At 44.2% G+C, this 16,281-nt stretch overlaps 1 protein-coding gene across 1 annotated transcript in view; it reads right to left on the bottom strand.

The window, feature by feature from the left end:
- PSAP (prosaposin) overlaps positions 1–12,886 on the bottom strand; it is a 32,957-nt gene extending 20,071 nt beyond the window's left edge. Inside the window, exon 1 of the mRNA XM_055082953.1 lies at positions 12,773–12,886. Within this exon, the coding sequence (XP_054938928.1) occupies positions 12,773–12,812 (40 nt within the window). The 5' untranslated portion in view covers positions 12,813–12,886. The remainder of the gene's footprint in view (positions 1–12,772) is intronic.
- Between the last annotated feature and the right edge of the window lie 3,395 nt (positions 12,887–16,281).

Here is a 16,281-nt window from a genome sequence, read left to right as displayed (position 1 = left end):
GGAGCCTGTGCTCCGCAACGGGAGAGGCCACAACAGAGAGAGGCCCGCGTACCGCAAAAAAAAAAAAAAAAAAAAAAAAAAAAAAAAAAATTACCCTAACCTAGTTTCTTACGAGTTATTTCTCAAAACATCTTCCCAGCAAAGCTTTCATCTCTATTTTCATCTTCCCACGCTGCCCCCAAAAACCAACTTCCTTCCCTGAGGCAACAGGCTGACCTCTAAGACAGTTCTTAGAATGTCTGCCTGACACCCTGGAGATTTCTGATTAAATGTGTCCCATTAAGAAGGATCACTGCTCAGGGTGAGGCAAGCACTACACTTCTTAGTTCAAGGGCCTGGCATTCAAGCCCTCAGTGACAAATGCTGGCAGGCTGGAGTCAGAGAAATGATCACTTCAGAGACACTAAAACCCCACAACCAAGTTTCATTTTATTAGGACAGGGTTTCAGGTTTTTTTGGGGTTTGTTGTTTTTTTTTTTAAGACTTCAGTGGTTATTTCCTTAGGAAAGGGGTGGGTGCTCTGTTCCCTTCTTACTCCTAGGCTTAGAAGAAAATAAGCACATGTGCTCTAAACCACTCCACATGTAGGTCATTTATCAAAGATAGGCTGTAGTGGAATTCTACTGTCTTGAGAACAGCGGCCATGAGCCGGATCAGTCATGGGCTTTGTGGCAGCTCTAGACTCTGACCAAAAATCCTCAGTGAGCCTGGGAGGGAGGGAGGGAAGGAGGGAGAGCTCACCATAGCCATGTGTGGTTTAGGTGCTCTTACGATGACTTCTTAAGTGAGAAGGAGCTAAACCCCAAGTTTAGAGTGAGGCTTCTAAGGCAACTTACCCACCATCTAATAAGTTAAATGTTTTTCTAACATGGTATACTGAAAAGAAAGTAAGATCTGCCTACAAGTCCTGTCCAAATGACCCTAAACAAATCGCCATCCTTCTGAGCTTGTTTTTCATCTGTAAAATGAGGATGAAGCCATTGGTCACTGGATTGTTTTGAGAAAAGAGATGACATAACTATGCACTTTCAACTGCCAGAGTATTACTCTCTCAACCATCATTCCTTACCATCATCTATCTCTCTGGTAACTTAATTTACCCACATTATCTCGACTCCCCTACCAGACTGAAATCAGACAGTGAAGGTTCAGATCATGGCTCTACCACTTCTAGTCATGTGACCTTCAGACTTTGGTCTTCCAATCTGCAAATGGGCCTATTACTAGTACCTACTCCAAGGGATTTGTAAAAATTAACCGACTGTAAAACACAGCGCAGTGCTGGCATGCTACAAAAGTCCAGTGAGCACTATTACTATTATTATCCACAGTAGCAACTGGAAGACCTTTTTCACATCCACTATCTTGCCCAGAACAGGTGTTCCACAAATAGCTGAATCAAGGATGTTCTATTTGCTTTCTCTACATTTAATCAGGTCATTAACTGGCAGCTCAAAGACCTAGAGAGCTGTTTCCCAGCAACCTCAGAAGTTGTTGGTTACTAAATTCAAGACCCAGAAATCACAAGGAGAGTGAAGCACAGGCCCCACTGTAATGAGCCCAGGAGTCGATACTGTGTAGCTAGGAGCTAAACAAGAAGCCCTGCGTGGGCAAAAATGAGAGGTGCCCAGCGAAGCACCAGTAACACCACCAGTGAAAAGCTTTCAGTAATTCATGTAATTGGAGCTACAGGCTGATTGCCTTCCAATCCCAAGAAAGTTGCCACTGTTCAAAATATTTTTGGAACCCACTTTTTAGAAAAGCCCCCTCAAAAACCTCTCCTTCTCTGGAAGGGCACAGAGGCAGTATGGCAACATGATCACTGCCCTGAGTGTTGGGGGTAGACAGACCTGACCAAACTCCTGCTCTGCTGTCTACTAAAGCCAAGCCTCAGACAACTTACTAACGCCACAATTATCTGCAAATTATGGAAAATAAGAGTGCCCTTGGGGCTTCCCTGGTGGCTCAGTGGTTAAGAATCCGCCTGCCAACGCAGGGGACACGGGTTCGAGCCCTGGTCTGGGAAGATCCCACATGCCACGGAGCAACTAAGCCCATGCGCCATAGCTACTGAGCCTGCGCTCTAGAGCTCGCGAGCCACAACTACTGAAGCCCGCGCAACAAGAGCCCATGGTCCGCAACAAGAGAAGCCGCTGCAATGAGAAGCCCGTGCACCGCAACAAAGAGTAGCCCCCACTCAACACAACTAGAGAAAGCCCGCGCAGCAACGAAGACCCAACGCAGCCATAAATTAATTAATTAATTAATAAAATAACTTCCTTAAAAAAAAAAGAGTGCCCTCTTCTCAGGAATTCTGTGAAGATTAATAAGAAGGCACAGAAAGCACTGAGAGTGCCTGGTACTAATGAAGCTCAGTTAATTGTACACTGGCTTGTTAATGGTGGACTTGAGGGAAAGGATGACAAAGGGAGGTGTTCACATTCTAATTTTTGTATACAGGCTTAAATTAATTTTTTCTCACGTTACTTTTAAAATCAGAAAAAATAGTTAAACCTTACAACCTGTTTCAGGGAACAATTATCGCCCAGTGTGGCACAGACCACAAGTTGCTCCCTGTATCTATTCTCCACTCCTTTCAAAGGAACAGAACCACAAATTCTTAGCTACACACATGGCTGCCAAAATTAAAAACCACATTTCCCAGTCCCCCTTGTCGCAGGGTCTGGCCATGAAACCACATTCTGGCTGATGGGATGTTAGTAGACGTTACTGCACTTTTAAAGACAAGTGATGGCTGGAACTTTGGCAGCCATGAAGGGCCATGAAGAAAGGGCCTAGACCTCAATGATGCAGAACACTGAGCTAGAAGAGCCTGGGTCTCCGATTCTTTTGGAAGTAGAACCACTATGCTAGACCTAGACTGCCTGGCTCCTGAACTCGCTATGATAGATGGGAACAGTTCAATCATAATTAAGACACCATTATTCTAGGTCTCTGTTGTCTGCAGTCAAACCTAAGCCTAACTACAATACCAGCTTAATCATCTACCTCATTCACCAAAATAGTCTCCAAATGACAAGTCTTTACTAAGGCTTACCTCCACTGCGGATATTTAAAAGTCCATGTACACCATATAATTAACAAAGATTTTCAAAAACAACCTCAGAATGAAAGGGATAATCATTCCTAGAATGTGTGTTTTATGCCCTGTTTGTTAAAACAATCAGTCTTATTATTTTAGCCATATAAAATCTTTTTTATTCCTTTTAAATATTTCAGGTAACATATGCTAAATACTGTTCGAGTCTAATTATCAAAAAAAAAAAGGGTAACAAAAAATGCAAGCAGCCTCCCAATCTCAACAATCAGAGCACACATTCCACAGGGCAGTGGATCTGCTGCCTGGGTAATGCATTGCCATGGCAACAAGCAGGTTGCTAGGAAACCGAGAGAGGAACCCTAGGAGAGGCAGTATCTACTTCAGGTCCCCCGCATTCAGACATTTCTCAGGAGAATTTGTGCACTTAGATTCCCTAAGAGCAGGAGATAACACAAAGCACTCAACACTGACTACTCAATGAAACAGCTGGTGTCACAAATACCTTCGATGACAAAGAGCACTTGTCCCTTCTTTAGAGGATCTTGCTTTTGGAAAACATTCTGCAGAGCAGAATTAAAATACTGCCCATTTAATCATTCTGAATGGCATACACTTAGAGGCAACCTGCCTTGATCTGGAGGAAGTAAGGTCCAAACAGTCCTCTTATCACAAAAGGAATCTGTGGCAATAAAGCTTTCAAGCTGCTAGGCTGAAATCCCATCACCTCTGGCTCAGATAAGCTATTATTTCTGTTACTTAAGAAAAAGGTTCTTTCTTCCCTGCTTCTCCTCTCCCACTGCCCCCTTGCTTTTTAATTTTCCTCACAAGCCAGATCATTCTAGGACAAGAAATCAATCCACATGAAGAAAGCAACAGAATCCTCAGGTACACTGCCTTGTGTGATAACACACACTGAGGGGCAAGGCTGTGTGATCTTCTTAGATTGTAAAAGAACGATTCAATTTGGCATAATTAATTTTGGGAAGAGAAATTCCTATCTAGTTCATTCAAGAGCACTCCAGGGGTTCCCTGGTGGCGCAGTGGTTAAGAATCCGCCTGCCAATGCACGGGACACAGGTTTGATCCCTGGTCCGGGAAGATCCCACATGCTGCGGAGCAACTAAGCCCGTGCACCACAGCTACTGAGCCTGCACTCTAGAGCCCGCGTGCCACAGCTACTGAGCCCGCACGCCACAACTACGCAAGCCCGTGTGCCTAGAGCCCATGCTCTGCAACAAGAGAAGCCACTGCATTGAGAAGCCCGCGCACTGCAACGAAGAGTAGCCCCTGCTTGCCGCAACTAGAGAAAGCCTGCACGCAGCCACGAAGACCCAAAAATAAAATAAATATTTTTTTAAAAAGAGCACTCTAGTCCTAACACAACACTGTAAATCAACTATACTCCAATAAAAAAATTTAATTAAACAAAGAAAAGAGGAGCACTCCAGTCCAATATAAACTCCTGTCAGCAAAGCTCTGCTTCCAAAGTGTCAACCTATCAGGTGATGATCAGACAAAAACTAAAATCACTTTAGATAATATTACTCCACAACTGGACCATGAAGAAGCCCCTGACAGAAATGCCCAAGGTCCAGACAGGTGAATGGGTACAGGAAGAGGTCAAAGGCACATCTGTATGGTTCTACACTCGGCCCAGGGTACAGCCCAGGAATCAATTCAGCCAGCCAGAAGCCAGCCCAGGCTCTATCCCATCCCTGCTAACTGGCTGGGTGGTCTCTGCACCCTTGAAGAAGACAATAATATGCTAAAAAAAAGATTTCATGCAAACCCACTAATAAGCAAATTCAGTGTTCTGGGCTTGTCGCACATGATTGTTTATTAAGTAAAAAGTTTCAGATACATGCAAGTGTGTCTACTATAAATGTCACTTTTGAGTACTTAATACTTAAAAGGAATACCACCTTCATTGGAAATGCTGAAATCTAAAATTCAGACCACAGCATGGATTAGGGCAGGATATTAGAATGTCCCCAGCATTCTGATTTAGTTGCTCTCACCTGAGAGGGCTGCTATGAGGATAAAATGTTAAGCAAAAAGCACTTAGAACAGTGCTGGGTACACAATGAACTCTCAGGAAGTATCACCTACTATGATGTCTGTTGTTCCTGCAAATCAGCTACACTGGTGGTTCACACTGAAAGCGTGGTCCACAGAACACTGAAGGTCTCAGAGATTCTTTTAGGGGATCCATGAGGTCAAAATTCTTATAATAGTAATATGAAGATGTTAGTTGCCTTTTTCACTCATTCACTCAAAAATGAGCAGTGGAATTTTTCTGGAAGCATATGACACGTGACAGTGCAAAAGACTGAATGCAGAAGCAGCTGAAAATCCAGCCAGGTGTTAAAAAGATTGCAAAAATGTAAAATAAGCTGTTCTTCTCACTAAATAGGTTTATGTTTAGGAAAACAGCTATTTTTCATTAAAACCACAATATGTTAACATGTAATGGATTTTTTTTTAAGGATTATTTTTAAAATTTTGTCAGCTTAATTTATAAGATGGTAAATATCATAGATATAACCCAGATTAACAAAAGCTCTTTGGGGTCTCTCAATGACTCAGGAGTATACAGGGATCCTGACACCAAAAAGTTTGAGAACCACTGGGTTAAACATTTAAAAACAACTAAGTTCTGGAACTAAAAAGAGGGGAAACTCCTCAAATTATAGCTGGTTCCCTTTTCAGATTTACCTCAAATCAGGGCCACCAGGGGTATCTTAGTTATGTTAGGGTCCTGTGTCCCTAACCCCTACATAAAATCCTCTCCAAAAGGCTCGAGGTGGCGGGGGGTCAGTGGGGGTTGGCTCTAACCTGGACATGAACTATTATTAAAAGCCTACACTTCACTTGAGTCCAAAGTCACTCTTTTTTTTTTTTTTTTTGTGGTATGCGGGCCTCCCTCTGTTGTGGCCTCTCCCATTGCGGAGCACAGGCTCCGGACACGCAGGCTCAGCGGCCATGGCTCAGGGGCCCAGCCGCTCCGCAGCATGTGGGATCCTCCCAGACCGGGGCGCGAACCCGGTTCCCCTGCATCGGCAGGCGGACGCGCAACCACTGCGCCACCAGGGAAGCCCCCAAAGTCACTCTTGATTTGCAAACTCCTAAACACAATTTCTTAAAATCAGTTTCAGTTAACAAAAGAAAATGCTTTGTTTAATCGTGATAAAGATTTGGCACTACCAGCATTTAAGTTTCATGCATACCGACCCACCAGCAGTTACTGAGCTTAAGTCCTCTTGCTACAGCAGCTCACACCACGGTTCAGCAGCACTGAGCACCTATGACAGGCCAAACACTGTTGTACATGCTGCAGATCCAGTCAGTGACCATGACAACAAATAAAAACACATCATATGATGCCAGGCAGTGCCAAGTGCTACGAAGAAAAATGAAGCCAAGGAAGAGCAAGACTAGGGCAGAATGGCATGGACATTTCAGACAGAGCAGGGCGCAACTCTGGTAAGGCAACACCTAGGCAGAGAGTAAACTACATGATTACCTGGAAAGGAAGATGACCCAGATAGGTAGAACACAAAATGGGCAACAGTTCTGGGCAACAGTAAGTAAGCAGCCCTGACCTGATGGGAGAGGAAGAACTCTGAACAGCAGCCGAGGGCCAGATGACATGACCTTGCAGAATAAACTTTTGGTTTTACTCCTAGTGAGACAGGAAAAGCCACATGACCCTCTGACATCAGCACCTGCACATGGAGACAGCATTCCAGCACAGCTGTTAAAGGAGTTCTGTTTTGTTTTGTTTTTTTTACTATAATAAGTGACTCCACTAAGACTGGCCAAAAGAACTTTCTATAACATCTCCTTCGATCTTATTTATGTAGTTTCCTGTCATGTAAAGAATTTCTTTTCAAAAGCAGTATCTATCCAAATGTGGCCAGAATATAATTTTAAAATTTGGAAGTGTCATTAGAATCCATCTCACTTTTTCTGTGACACAGATGTCCATCAATAGGTTTAACTAAATTGACACATCCATACAATAAAATACTCTGCAGCTGTTTTTTTTTAACAGCTGGGAGGTAGAAGGTGATTAAGAAGCTAGGACAATTTAAGTGCAATGTGGTACTCTGGATCCACTCCTGGAACAGAAACAAGAGATCAGTGGGAAAATTAGTAAAATCCAAATAAAGTATGCAGTCTAGTTAACAGTAAGGTTAATTTCTTACTTTTGACAAATGTACAGCGGTTATAAAAGATGTTAACAGTCAGGGAAGTTTGGGTGCAGGGTATATAAAAATTCACTGTACCAGCTTTACAACTTTTCTGTAAATCTAAGATTATTCCAACATTTATGTTTTTTTAGAAAGGCAGTAGTATAGATCTATCTGTATTAGCATGAAATAACCTCTAAAGATACAAATAAAAGGAGAAATGCAAATGAAAACCACCTCACCTTTTTATCATGGCAAAATTTCAAGTTTGACATCATATGTTAATATCGCAACTAAATACCGCATATTTTGGGGCTTCCCTGGTGGCGCAGTGGTTGAGAGTCCGCCTGCCGATGCAGGGGACACGGGTTCATGCCCTGGTCCGGGAAGATCCCACATGCCGTGGAGCGGCTGGGCCCGTGAGCCATGGCCACTGAGCCTGCACGTCCGGAGCCTGTGCTCCGCAACGGGAGAGGTCACAACAGTGAGAGGCCCGTGTACCGCAAAAAAAATAAAAATAAAAAAAATAAAAACAAAAATAAAAACCGCATATTCTGTGGGAACAGAAATTCCTAAAATCATTTTAGAGAGTAATTCAGCAATTTCTAATTAAGGTGAAAACAGATATACTCCACAACTCAGCAATTCTGTTCCTAGGTATATCCTCTAAGGAAATGTCTGTTCATGTGCACAAGAGTATTTATAGAAGCAGTTTGTAACAGAACAATAAAACAACTGGAAATAATCTAAATGTCTATCAACAGAATGCAGAATAAGTATGATATAAATGTAATACTGTACTGTAGTGAAAATGAATGAAACAGATCTAAACATTTTCAAAATGAATGAACCTCACTAGCAAAAAAAAAAAAAATTACTAACCCAAGAATATATATTATTCATAAAATGTTTAACATATCCAAAACAGGACTTCCCTGGTGGTCTAGTGGTTAAGACTGTCGCTTCCACCGCGGGGGGCAGGGGTTCAACCCCCGGTCGGGGAAGTTCCGCATGCCGCGCAAACGAATACTACACATACCGCTGAAGATTACACATATATGTACGAAAGTATAAAGACAGACCTGCAGGGGGATGATAAACACCAAGGCCAGGAAGGTGGTTATCTACGGAAGGAGGCGGGTTGTTCTTTATCTTAACTAGAGTGTTATATACATAGGTGTTCATTATCATTACTCTTCCACTTTTCCGGATGTCTAGAATGTTCCACAATTTTAAAAAAGAGCAAGGAGCGAAACAGTGTAATATGTGTTTGTGTTAAAAAGAAAAACAGAAGGGGAAATCATACACACAGCCACCTATAGGTAGCTCCGGAAGGCTCCTAAAGGAGCTGGTACCAGGCTGCCTCTGGGAAAGGCCCAGGGGACAGGGGTGGGAGGGATATGCACTATTACACTGATGGAACTTGTTTACTGTGTGCAGTTATTATCTGAACAGTTCACCTTCATTGAGGGATGGGGAAACCAGACTGGGGCAGGAAGTGGAGAACAGACTTACCCCAGGTACCATGGTTAGGGACAACCAGCCTAGAATCTGAGTAGTCAGGTTACCAGGAACCAGCCCTGATCTGCTGGGCTGTTCTGTTAAAAACTGATGTATAAACCAAGAGTTTGGCTGCCTAGCCAAATTCTTTCCCACCTCCCTCCTAATGGCTGACTACCTACCCTAGTTTGTTTTCTGATCTGGTAATTATGTCCAACATAACATATTTATAAGTCAATTTAATTTTGTTTGTTGTTAAATTTACAACATCCAATGAAATGAAAGAAGGCAGGAGACATCACAAAATCAAGGGCAGAGACTGATTTTGTCCTTGTGCTGGTGGGACAAGGACATTAACAAACATGGTATTGTTTTTTTGTGGTTTAACAACAAACCCTATAGTACTTATTTACCTAAGCCTTGTCGTACAGTAAGTTATTAAAGCGTCACTACATCACTACATTATTAATCCCATTGTATAGATGAGGAAGCACAGTTTAAGAAAATTGCCTAAGGTCAGTCAATGATGTGATAAAGTTAAACTTCTATTCTACAGTATCATCTCACTCCTATCACAAAGAATTAAAATTCCACAAGAAAACATGGAATTTTGACAGGTTATTTTTCAGTGCACAGACCATTACCCAAGGCCGTAATTCAGGTTATTTTCTGGAACGTCAAGGAACAAAAGTAAAGCAATGAGTGCTTTCGCCAACAGTCAAACTGTTCATCCCAATCACTGTATATTTACCATCAGTTTTAAAATGATTTTAAAAAACAAAAACAAAAAACAAAACAGGCAGGGCAGGAAAATCCAGAGCCTCCTTCCAGGAGGCAGAACCAAATAACTGGTGCCGGAAGCAAGGCTTAGAGTGACCTAGAATGCCCATGCTAGAAGACTGCTTCCAGAAGCTGCAGTGCACACTTGCCCAAGTGGCATGGTCTTGGCCTTGAGAGCTTCCCATGCCTTATTAGGTGCTTCCCCCTGCCAGCAACACCCTGTCGCCCTTCCTGGTCCCCATCCAGTTAAGCCACAGCCCAGCCATTCCAGCTTCAGAGCCCAAGAAAATGGAGGAGCAAGTTCTCCTTCCCCATCTAGAAAAATCCAGATCACCTGATCTAATACGCTTCAACTATCGTAGGAGGTATTGGATACACCTTGTTAAATGCAATTAACCCACTCACCAAATCCTTGTTATTTTCAGAGTAAAGTTGATTGACTAAAAATTGATAAACAGAGGAATTATCCAAATTCCTGGCAGGTGAGAACTGGAGTTGTTGACATTCAGCAGGCTGTGCTATAAGTTCATGTCTTGCATCTTAATAAAAATAAGCTATCGAATGAATATATATATTTGTACATAATACATTCTAGCATCCCTAGAGACCTACCTGCCTCAGTGGCGGGTAAACACCACTCAGCTGGTCAGCCTCTACACAAGTGGCAGTAACAGGGGCAGCTAAGTTTCAGGGAATATGTACCATATCCCAGGCACCAAGCCACCTGTTTTATACTTACCACCTCATTAACACTGGGCCTGCCTTTTTCCACTAGAGGAATCACCCAACAGTATGTCCTTACTATATGATCCCATTTATAAAAAGCTCAAAAACAGCAGTTAGGTTTTTACATTTACAGTGCTAGAAGCTAACAAAGTGGTTTCCTTTGGGGCAAGTTACATAGGGTAGTGGATGGGGAGGCACAGGGGCTTCTGGATGCTACTCCTTTACCTTGGGGGCTGCTTACAGTGGGCTTGTTCACTCTGCAGTAATACCGCAATTTGTACACTTAAAATGTGCATGTTTTCTGTATGTAAATTACAGCCCAATAAGTTTGTAAAGTTAAGCGCTTGGTGTTGATGGAAGGATAAAGAGCAAGCACCCAGGAGTCCTGGGTTCTGATTCTGACTTCCCCAGTAAATGGCCTACGATTTGGGGGAGTCATTTCTGGGGGGCCTCAGTGTCTTCACTCCTAAGAGGTTAGAGGAGATACTCTCCAATTCTCTCAGTATACCATCACTGCCATTTCTTTTCCAGGTGGAGAAAAAGGAGGGGCAACTGGATGAGTAGGAAAATAACTCAAGAGCAAAAGTCTCTACCACCAGGACATCATTAAAACACAAAGCATAAAGCCTCTCCAGATTCAGGATGACACTCTCTGGCGCCACACTGGAACAGCAAGTTCTAAGCTCTCAGGGAGCAGATGATGGCTGCCGTCACTAGGCACCTTCATTAACAAGCTCTCTATCAATATTAAAAATTTTAGGAATACACTTCCAAAAAGCTACACTGGGGCCAGAGCTGTCAAGGCAAGCAGGCATTCATACATTGTGTTCAGAGCATGACCTTGGCATAATCCTAAAGGCTTGGCAGCAAGATTAGAACAAGGCCATTATTACACAGTCCTATTTACCCAAGTGTTCAAGGAAAAGGGTATCTAGTTTAACTTAACAGTCTGGTTAGCCATACTCCCATATATACCAGAGGAGGATTTTACATTTCCAAACAAACAATTAAGTCCTTTTTGTGTGGGGAGAGTGATTCAGAACTCTTAAGGGTCTCATGAGGAGTGACTCACTGCCAGTAAGAAGTTTGATACTGAAAAACAAAAAAATCGCTTTCAATCAGTATAGAAAATCTAGAGACTAGCATTAGTTTATCACACTGACTATGGAATAAAAGCAGTTATCAACCCCAGCAAGAAAAAGTTTCTTTGGTGACTATAAAACCTCTTTTGGTGACTATAAAATCTTTTGTTATAAGTTGATCGCCTTTCATAATCCACAAGTAAAGCAAGTTTAGGAGCTTGGTTTAATGTTAAGACACATTCGTGGAAGTTGCTGAAAGCTAACATGAGAAAAACACCTTAAATCTATCTCCCCTATAAACATCTTATTTGATTCCCATCAACTCTGTCACCCATTACATTACTATTAAAATTTGGATTGCTGCATGAGTTAGAATGGAAGCTAGCCCTTAAATTACCGTTAACTAGAAACAGAAATTAAGGATGGGCCTGAAGATCAGGTTTATTGCCCTCAGTGGGCTATTATCTGAAAACATCCAGATTTGGGATCCTCTGTGTATTTAAATTAAAATCTGGCTCCAAGTCTATTAACCTCACTCCTTTCCCTTTACCATGATGATTTAGATGAGGTTAAGACTATGAAGGCAAGAGTTGAGGGTGGAGGGTTGGTCTCGATGACATGGGAAGGGCACGGGACCCCTTCTAATTCCAGGAAGGCAGTACAGCTGGTTCCCAAGCATTGGCTACATACCCTACGATGATTTTAACAACCATCAGTACTATTTCAGGACAATTAGTGGGTGTAAGAATACTCCTATGTACAACAACTTCTCAGGTACTTAGATGTTCCCCAAAATAAAGGCCACTGCCAAAACCAGCCAATGGCCGTGCAAGATGAAATGAGGGCTCCATTACAAACTCATCAGGACCACAAAAACCCCATATCATCTTCAAGATGTAGGATCAAGAGTAAATATATATGCAAAGATAAACATCAATACAGAAGATATATTTATGTGCTTTCTGCAACTTCAATACTCTTAAAAACTGGGGCAAGTGAGGCCAAGGACCAAAGTGTGCCCAGAAGTTGGGGCTCCAGTCCATCTCCATGACGTGCGTCTAGCACAAACACGACACAGCTGCAGGAGGGGTCACCCTACAGGCCCACCCCGAGAGCTGGACCGGCAGCTTAAGGGATCCCCAGTCCGCCAACTCAGGCCGTGAGGGAGACGCTACCTCCCCGGCCCCGCCCGCCTCGCACACACGCCAGACCCCAGCCCCTAAAAAGCCAGGCTTCCAACTGCCTCCCGCCTCCAGCAGCCCCTCCGCCGCCCAGCAGGTACCCGGCTCTACGCACGCGCCTGCGCAGTGCGCGCCCCTCACTAATCCCTATGGGGAGCAAAGGGGCGAGGCCCGGTACAGCCCGCTCCGGGACTAGCGAGCTGCGTCCTGCGGGGTCCCCTTCCCCAGGCTGGGGGTCCCAGGGCTTACCCGCGCCCAGGAGGCTGGCCAGAACCAAGAAGGAGTACATGACGCCTCCTGACTCCGCAGTCTGCAATGCAGAGCGTCAGCTGATCCTCAGCTAATATAAACCTGCCCCGCCCCAAAGCCGCCCATCGCGCAGGCGCAAGCTCTGTCCCGGCCGGGCGGCCCGAATTCTCCCCGCAGCCTGACTCAGCGCCGCACAGGGCGCCTGCGCAAAAGGAAGGCTGGGAGGAGAGAGGAATGTGCAGGCCGAAAGGATTGAAGGAGCATGGGAGGAGGATAAGGAGACGGAAGGGAATGGAGAGGTCATCAAAGAATACATAAATGAAGAAGTCATCGTTAGGGATTTTATATATATATATATATATTTATTTATTTATATCTATATATTTATATATATACATAATATCTTTCGAGCCTCACCTTTTTTCTATGAAGTACCATTTTCTATTATTAGTACCATTTTTCAGTTGAGAATCCGTACTCAAAAAGGTTATCTACATTTTCTAAGCTCTCACAGTCAAAACTCAAACTCACCACTTAACCCACGCTGTCTCTTAAATGACGTTCATAGTATTTTCGTGGCTGGGCCAGCGTATAACTTCATTCTGGGTCCTGACTTTCCCTCTTAACATTTCAGATCCACAATCCCTTCTCCCCATGAGTCACAGACAGGTTTTTCAATACTAGATATGTAGGGTTTCAGATCAGGTCTCTGAGATGTGGTACTTTGGCATGTGGATTCTTTTGCGCTAAAGGCAATGGAGAGCCTGTGGGCTCGAGAGAAATTACTGCCTCTCGCTTAACTACCTAGAAGAATTTAAACTGGGGATTTTTCCCAGAAAAGGTGTTATCACCAGGAACAAATTTTATCGAAGTGACCCACCCCATCTATATGGCAGGGCAGACTCCTAATTACAGAAAAATCTGCTCTTCTTATCTGCCTGTGGATGACCCTCCTGTCCTTGGAAGCCCCAGGTCCCTATCCCATTTCTTAGCTCGGCATGGTGTATATACTTCATTTTACCTCTCTGTCTCTGACCCTCTCATGTTTGTGGGGTTCCTGCCCATATGAAATTAAATTTTATTTTCTCCTGTTAATCTGTGTTACATCATTTTAATTGTTTGACCAACCAAAAAGAACCACAGAAGGGAAGGGAAATTTTCCCCTTCCCAAAATATGCAAACACTTCCAAGGCCCTATCATGGTTTGTCCCAGAGTTGGAGGGAGTGGAGGAAAGGGATTGAGAAGCAAGATGGGGGAGGATAGAAAGTGCCTGAGCCACTGGAGAAGGAAACAAAGAGTGAAGCCCGAATTTGAGAATCAGGCTAAAAATCAGCCAGGGGCCTTTATGGAGAAGGAAGCTGCCCCACCCTGTCTAGCCCTCAATCCTCATCTTACTCCTGAATAAGAAAGGCCTGGGTGGCCCACAAAACCACTTGCCTTCTACCTGTGGTTGACCCTCTGGTTCTGAGCAGAGGGGTGACCCCAACCTCGCTGTCCCCCAAGGGCCAAGTACCTACAAGCCGAAGGGAAGGAAAGGAAGGAAACCTCAGACTTTTAGGGCAGGCCCTTAAAGGTCATTTAGTCCCATTCCATCATTGTACCAATTGGGAAATTGAGGCCTGGAATGGGAGGGACATTTATCCAAGGTTACACCTGACCAGAGAGGGGCAAACCCAGGGTTCCATCCATCTGTGACAATCTATAATCCTCCCTGAGGAACAGCCCACAGACAGATGTCTCAGCACCTTTGGCTCAGCTCCTCCACTACCACCCACACAGCGAGGCTCTTACTTCCCACTGGGGAGCTGGACGGGGAAGTGTGCACCGCAGTGGGTGATGTGAAAGAGCTGAGTAAAGTTGGGACAAGATTTGGTCTAAACTGGATTCCTCACTGGTTAGCCTCAATGGCAAGACGGAGGCTGCACAGCTGCCCCATCTGCAGGCTTCCTAAGTCCAGGCACAGCATGGGGCAGATTACCCCAACAGCCAGATAAATGCAAGGGAGGTGGGGTTCTAGGACACAGCCTGGTTCCCAGCTCCTAGCCGATGAAGGAGGCAAAGCATCCCACACAGAGGTTACAAGACCCCAAGCCAAAAGGAAACTTGGAGACCTTCAGATCACAGGCTCTCACTTGGCCGGAGTAACTGAGCTCTCAGAGCTACTTAATGACAGAGCCTGAACCTACTGCGACTCTTTTTAATACCCTCCCCCCCAACTAGAGGGATATGTCCGTGTTTTTGAGATGAACTTTTGTTGCCTTTTATTTGCACACCTGGAACACAAGAGTAATATGTTCCTTCATCCACCCCCTTCCCTGTAAGGACAGAATTTTAATAAAGAATATAAAAGCAGTAAGTGGGTTATTATAATTTTTTACCAAGTCAGTAGATGCTTCAATCCTCTCAAAATACCTTCCTAACCATCTGTGTGTAGGCAACAAGAGCTATGAATCTATTTGGACCCTTTGACCCTATAATACCATTCCTAGCTATATACATCCCCAAAGAAATAATCCAGAGCTAAGAAGTACTTTATCCAAAGTGTTCACAGAATAGCCCTTTGTAACAGTGGAAACTGGAAAGATTTCACATGCTGAACAATGATGGGCTAGTTAAGGAAATGGGCCGGGACAAAACAAAGTTACTTGAAGCAGCTTTGAAGCATGAAGCAGAAGCAGCAAGGTGCCCTTCTCTCTCAGAAGTGGCAGGATTTTCAGAAGAGGAACAAAGAATTGGAAGAGAGAAGAGTCTTCTGACTTTGGGTTTACCCGTCATTGCATTATTTCACTCATTGCAATGTCCACGTTTTACTTCATACTTTTTAAAGAAAAAACTATAGGAAAAATTTTAAAAGATAAGAAAATCCCCTTCTTTTTCTCCCGACTATGAGCTCAAGTTTTCAGGGAACTGCAAAGATATTTTTCCTTGGAAATGTGAGCCATACGGGAGACCCTGGCGGGGTTCTTGATGACGTTCCAGTTCTGGGTCCCAGTTCCTCACGAGGCCCCACTTCTAGTGCCTGAGATCTTGTGAGACTCCCACCCGTCAGATGAATAATTCCCCTTCTGGCCCCAGAGGGCTTCCATCTGTTACTGTTTCTATTGTGCAACTGAAAGAGCACTTGGCCAAGACAGCCGATAGAACACAGGCCTCCACTGTGAAGGCCCAGCCCACATGCCTGGCCCCACAGCTCCACTCTGGCTCCCCCAACAGCCACCCTGGTACCACCCTGGAAGCACCCCCTCCCCCCATAACACACACACACTGCGTCTCAGAGAAGGAAGCTCAGGTTCCTCTCCCGCCAGCATCTCCCTCATCAAGACCTCCAGCCTCCAGTCTCTCCTGCCTGCATTTGCCTTTCTGCCTAGTCTGGACCCTCAGGCAACCACTCTAGTAAGCCCCTCCCAGGGACCACTATCCCCATCAAACTTTAGTCACTCACCTGCCAATTCCTGGCTTCTGCTGTCTTTTCCTCTCCTCCCAGCAGCCCTGGGCTGCTGGAGAAATC

Source organism: Physeter macrocephalus, unplaced genomic scaffold (assembly GCF_002837175.3).
Source record: "Physeter macrocephalus isolate SW-GA unplaced genomic scaffold, ASM283717v5 random_383, whole genome shotgun sequence".
NCBI lineage: Eukaryota > Metazoa > Chordata > Mammalia > Artiodactyla > Physeteridae > Physeter > Physeter macrocephalus.
This window is presented reverse-complemented; position numbering and strand designations above follow the sequence as displayed.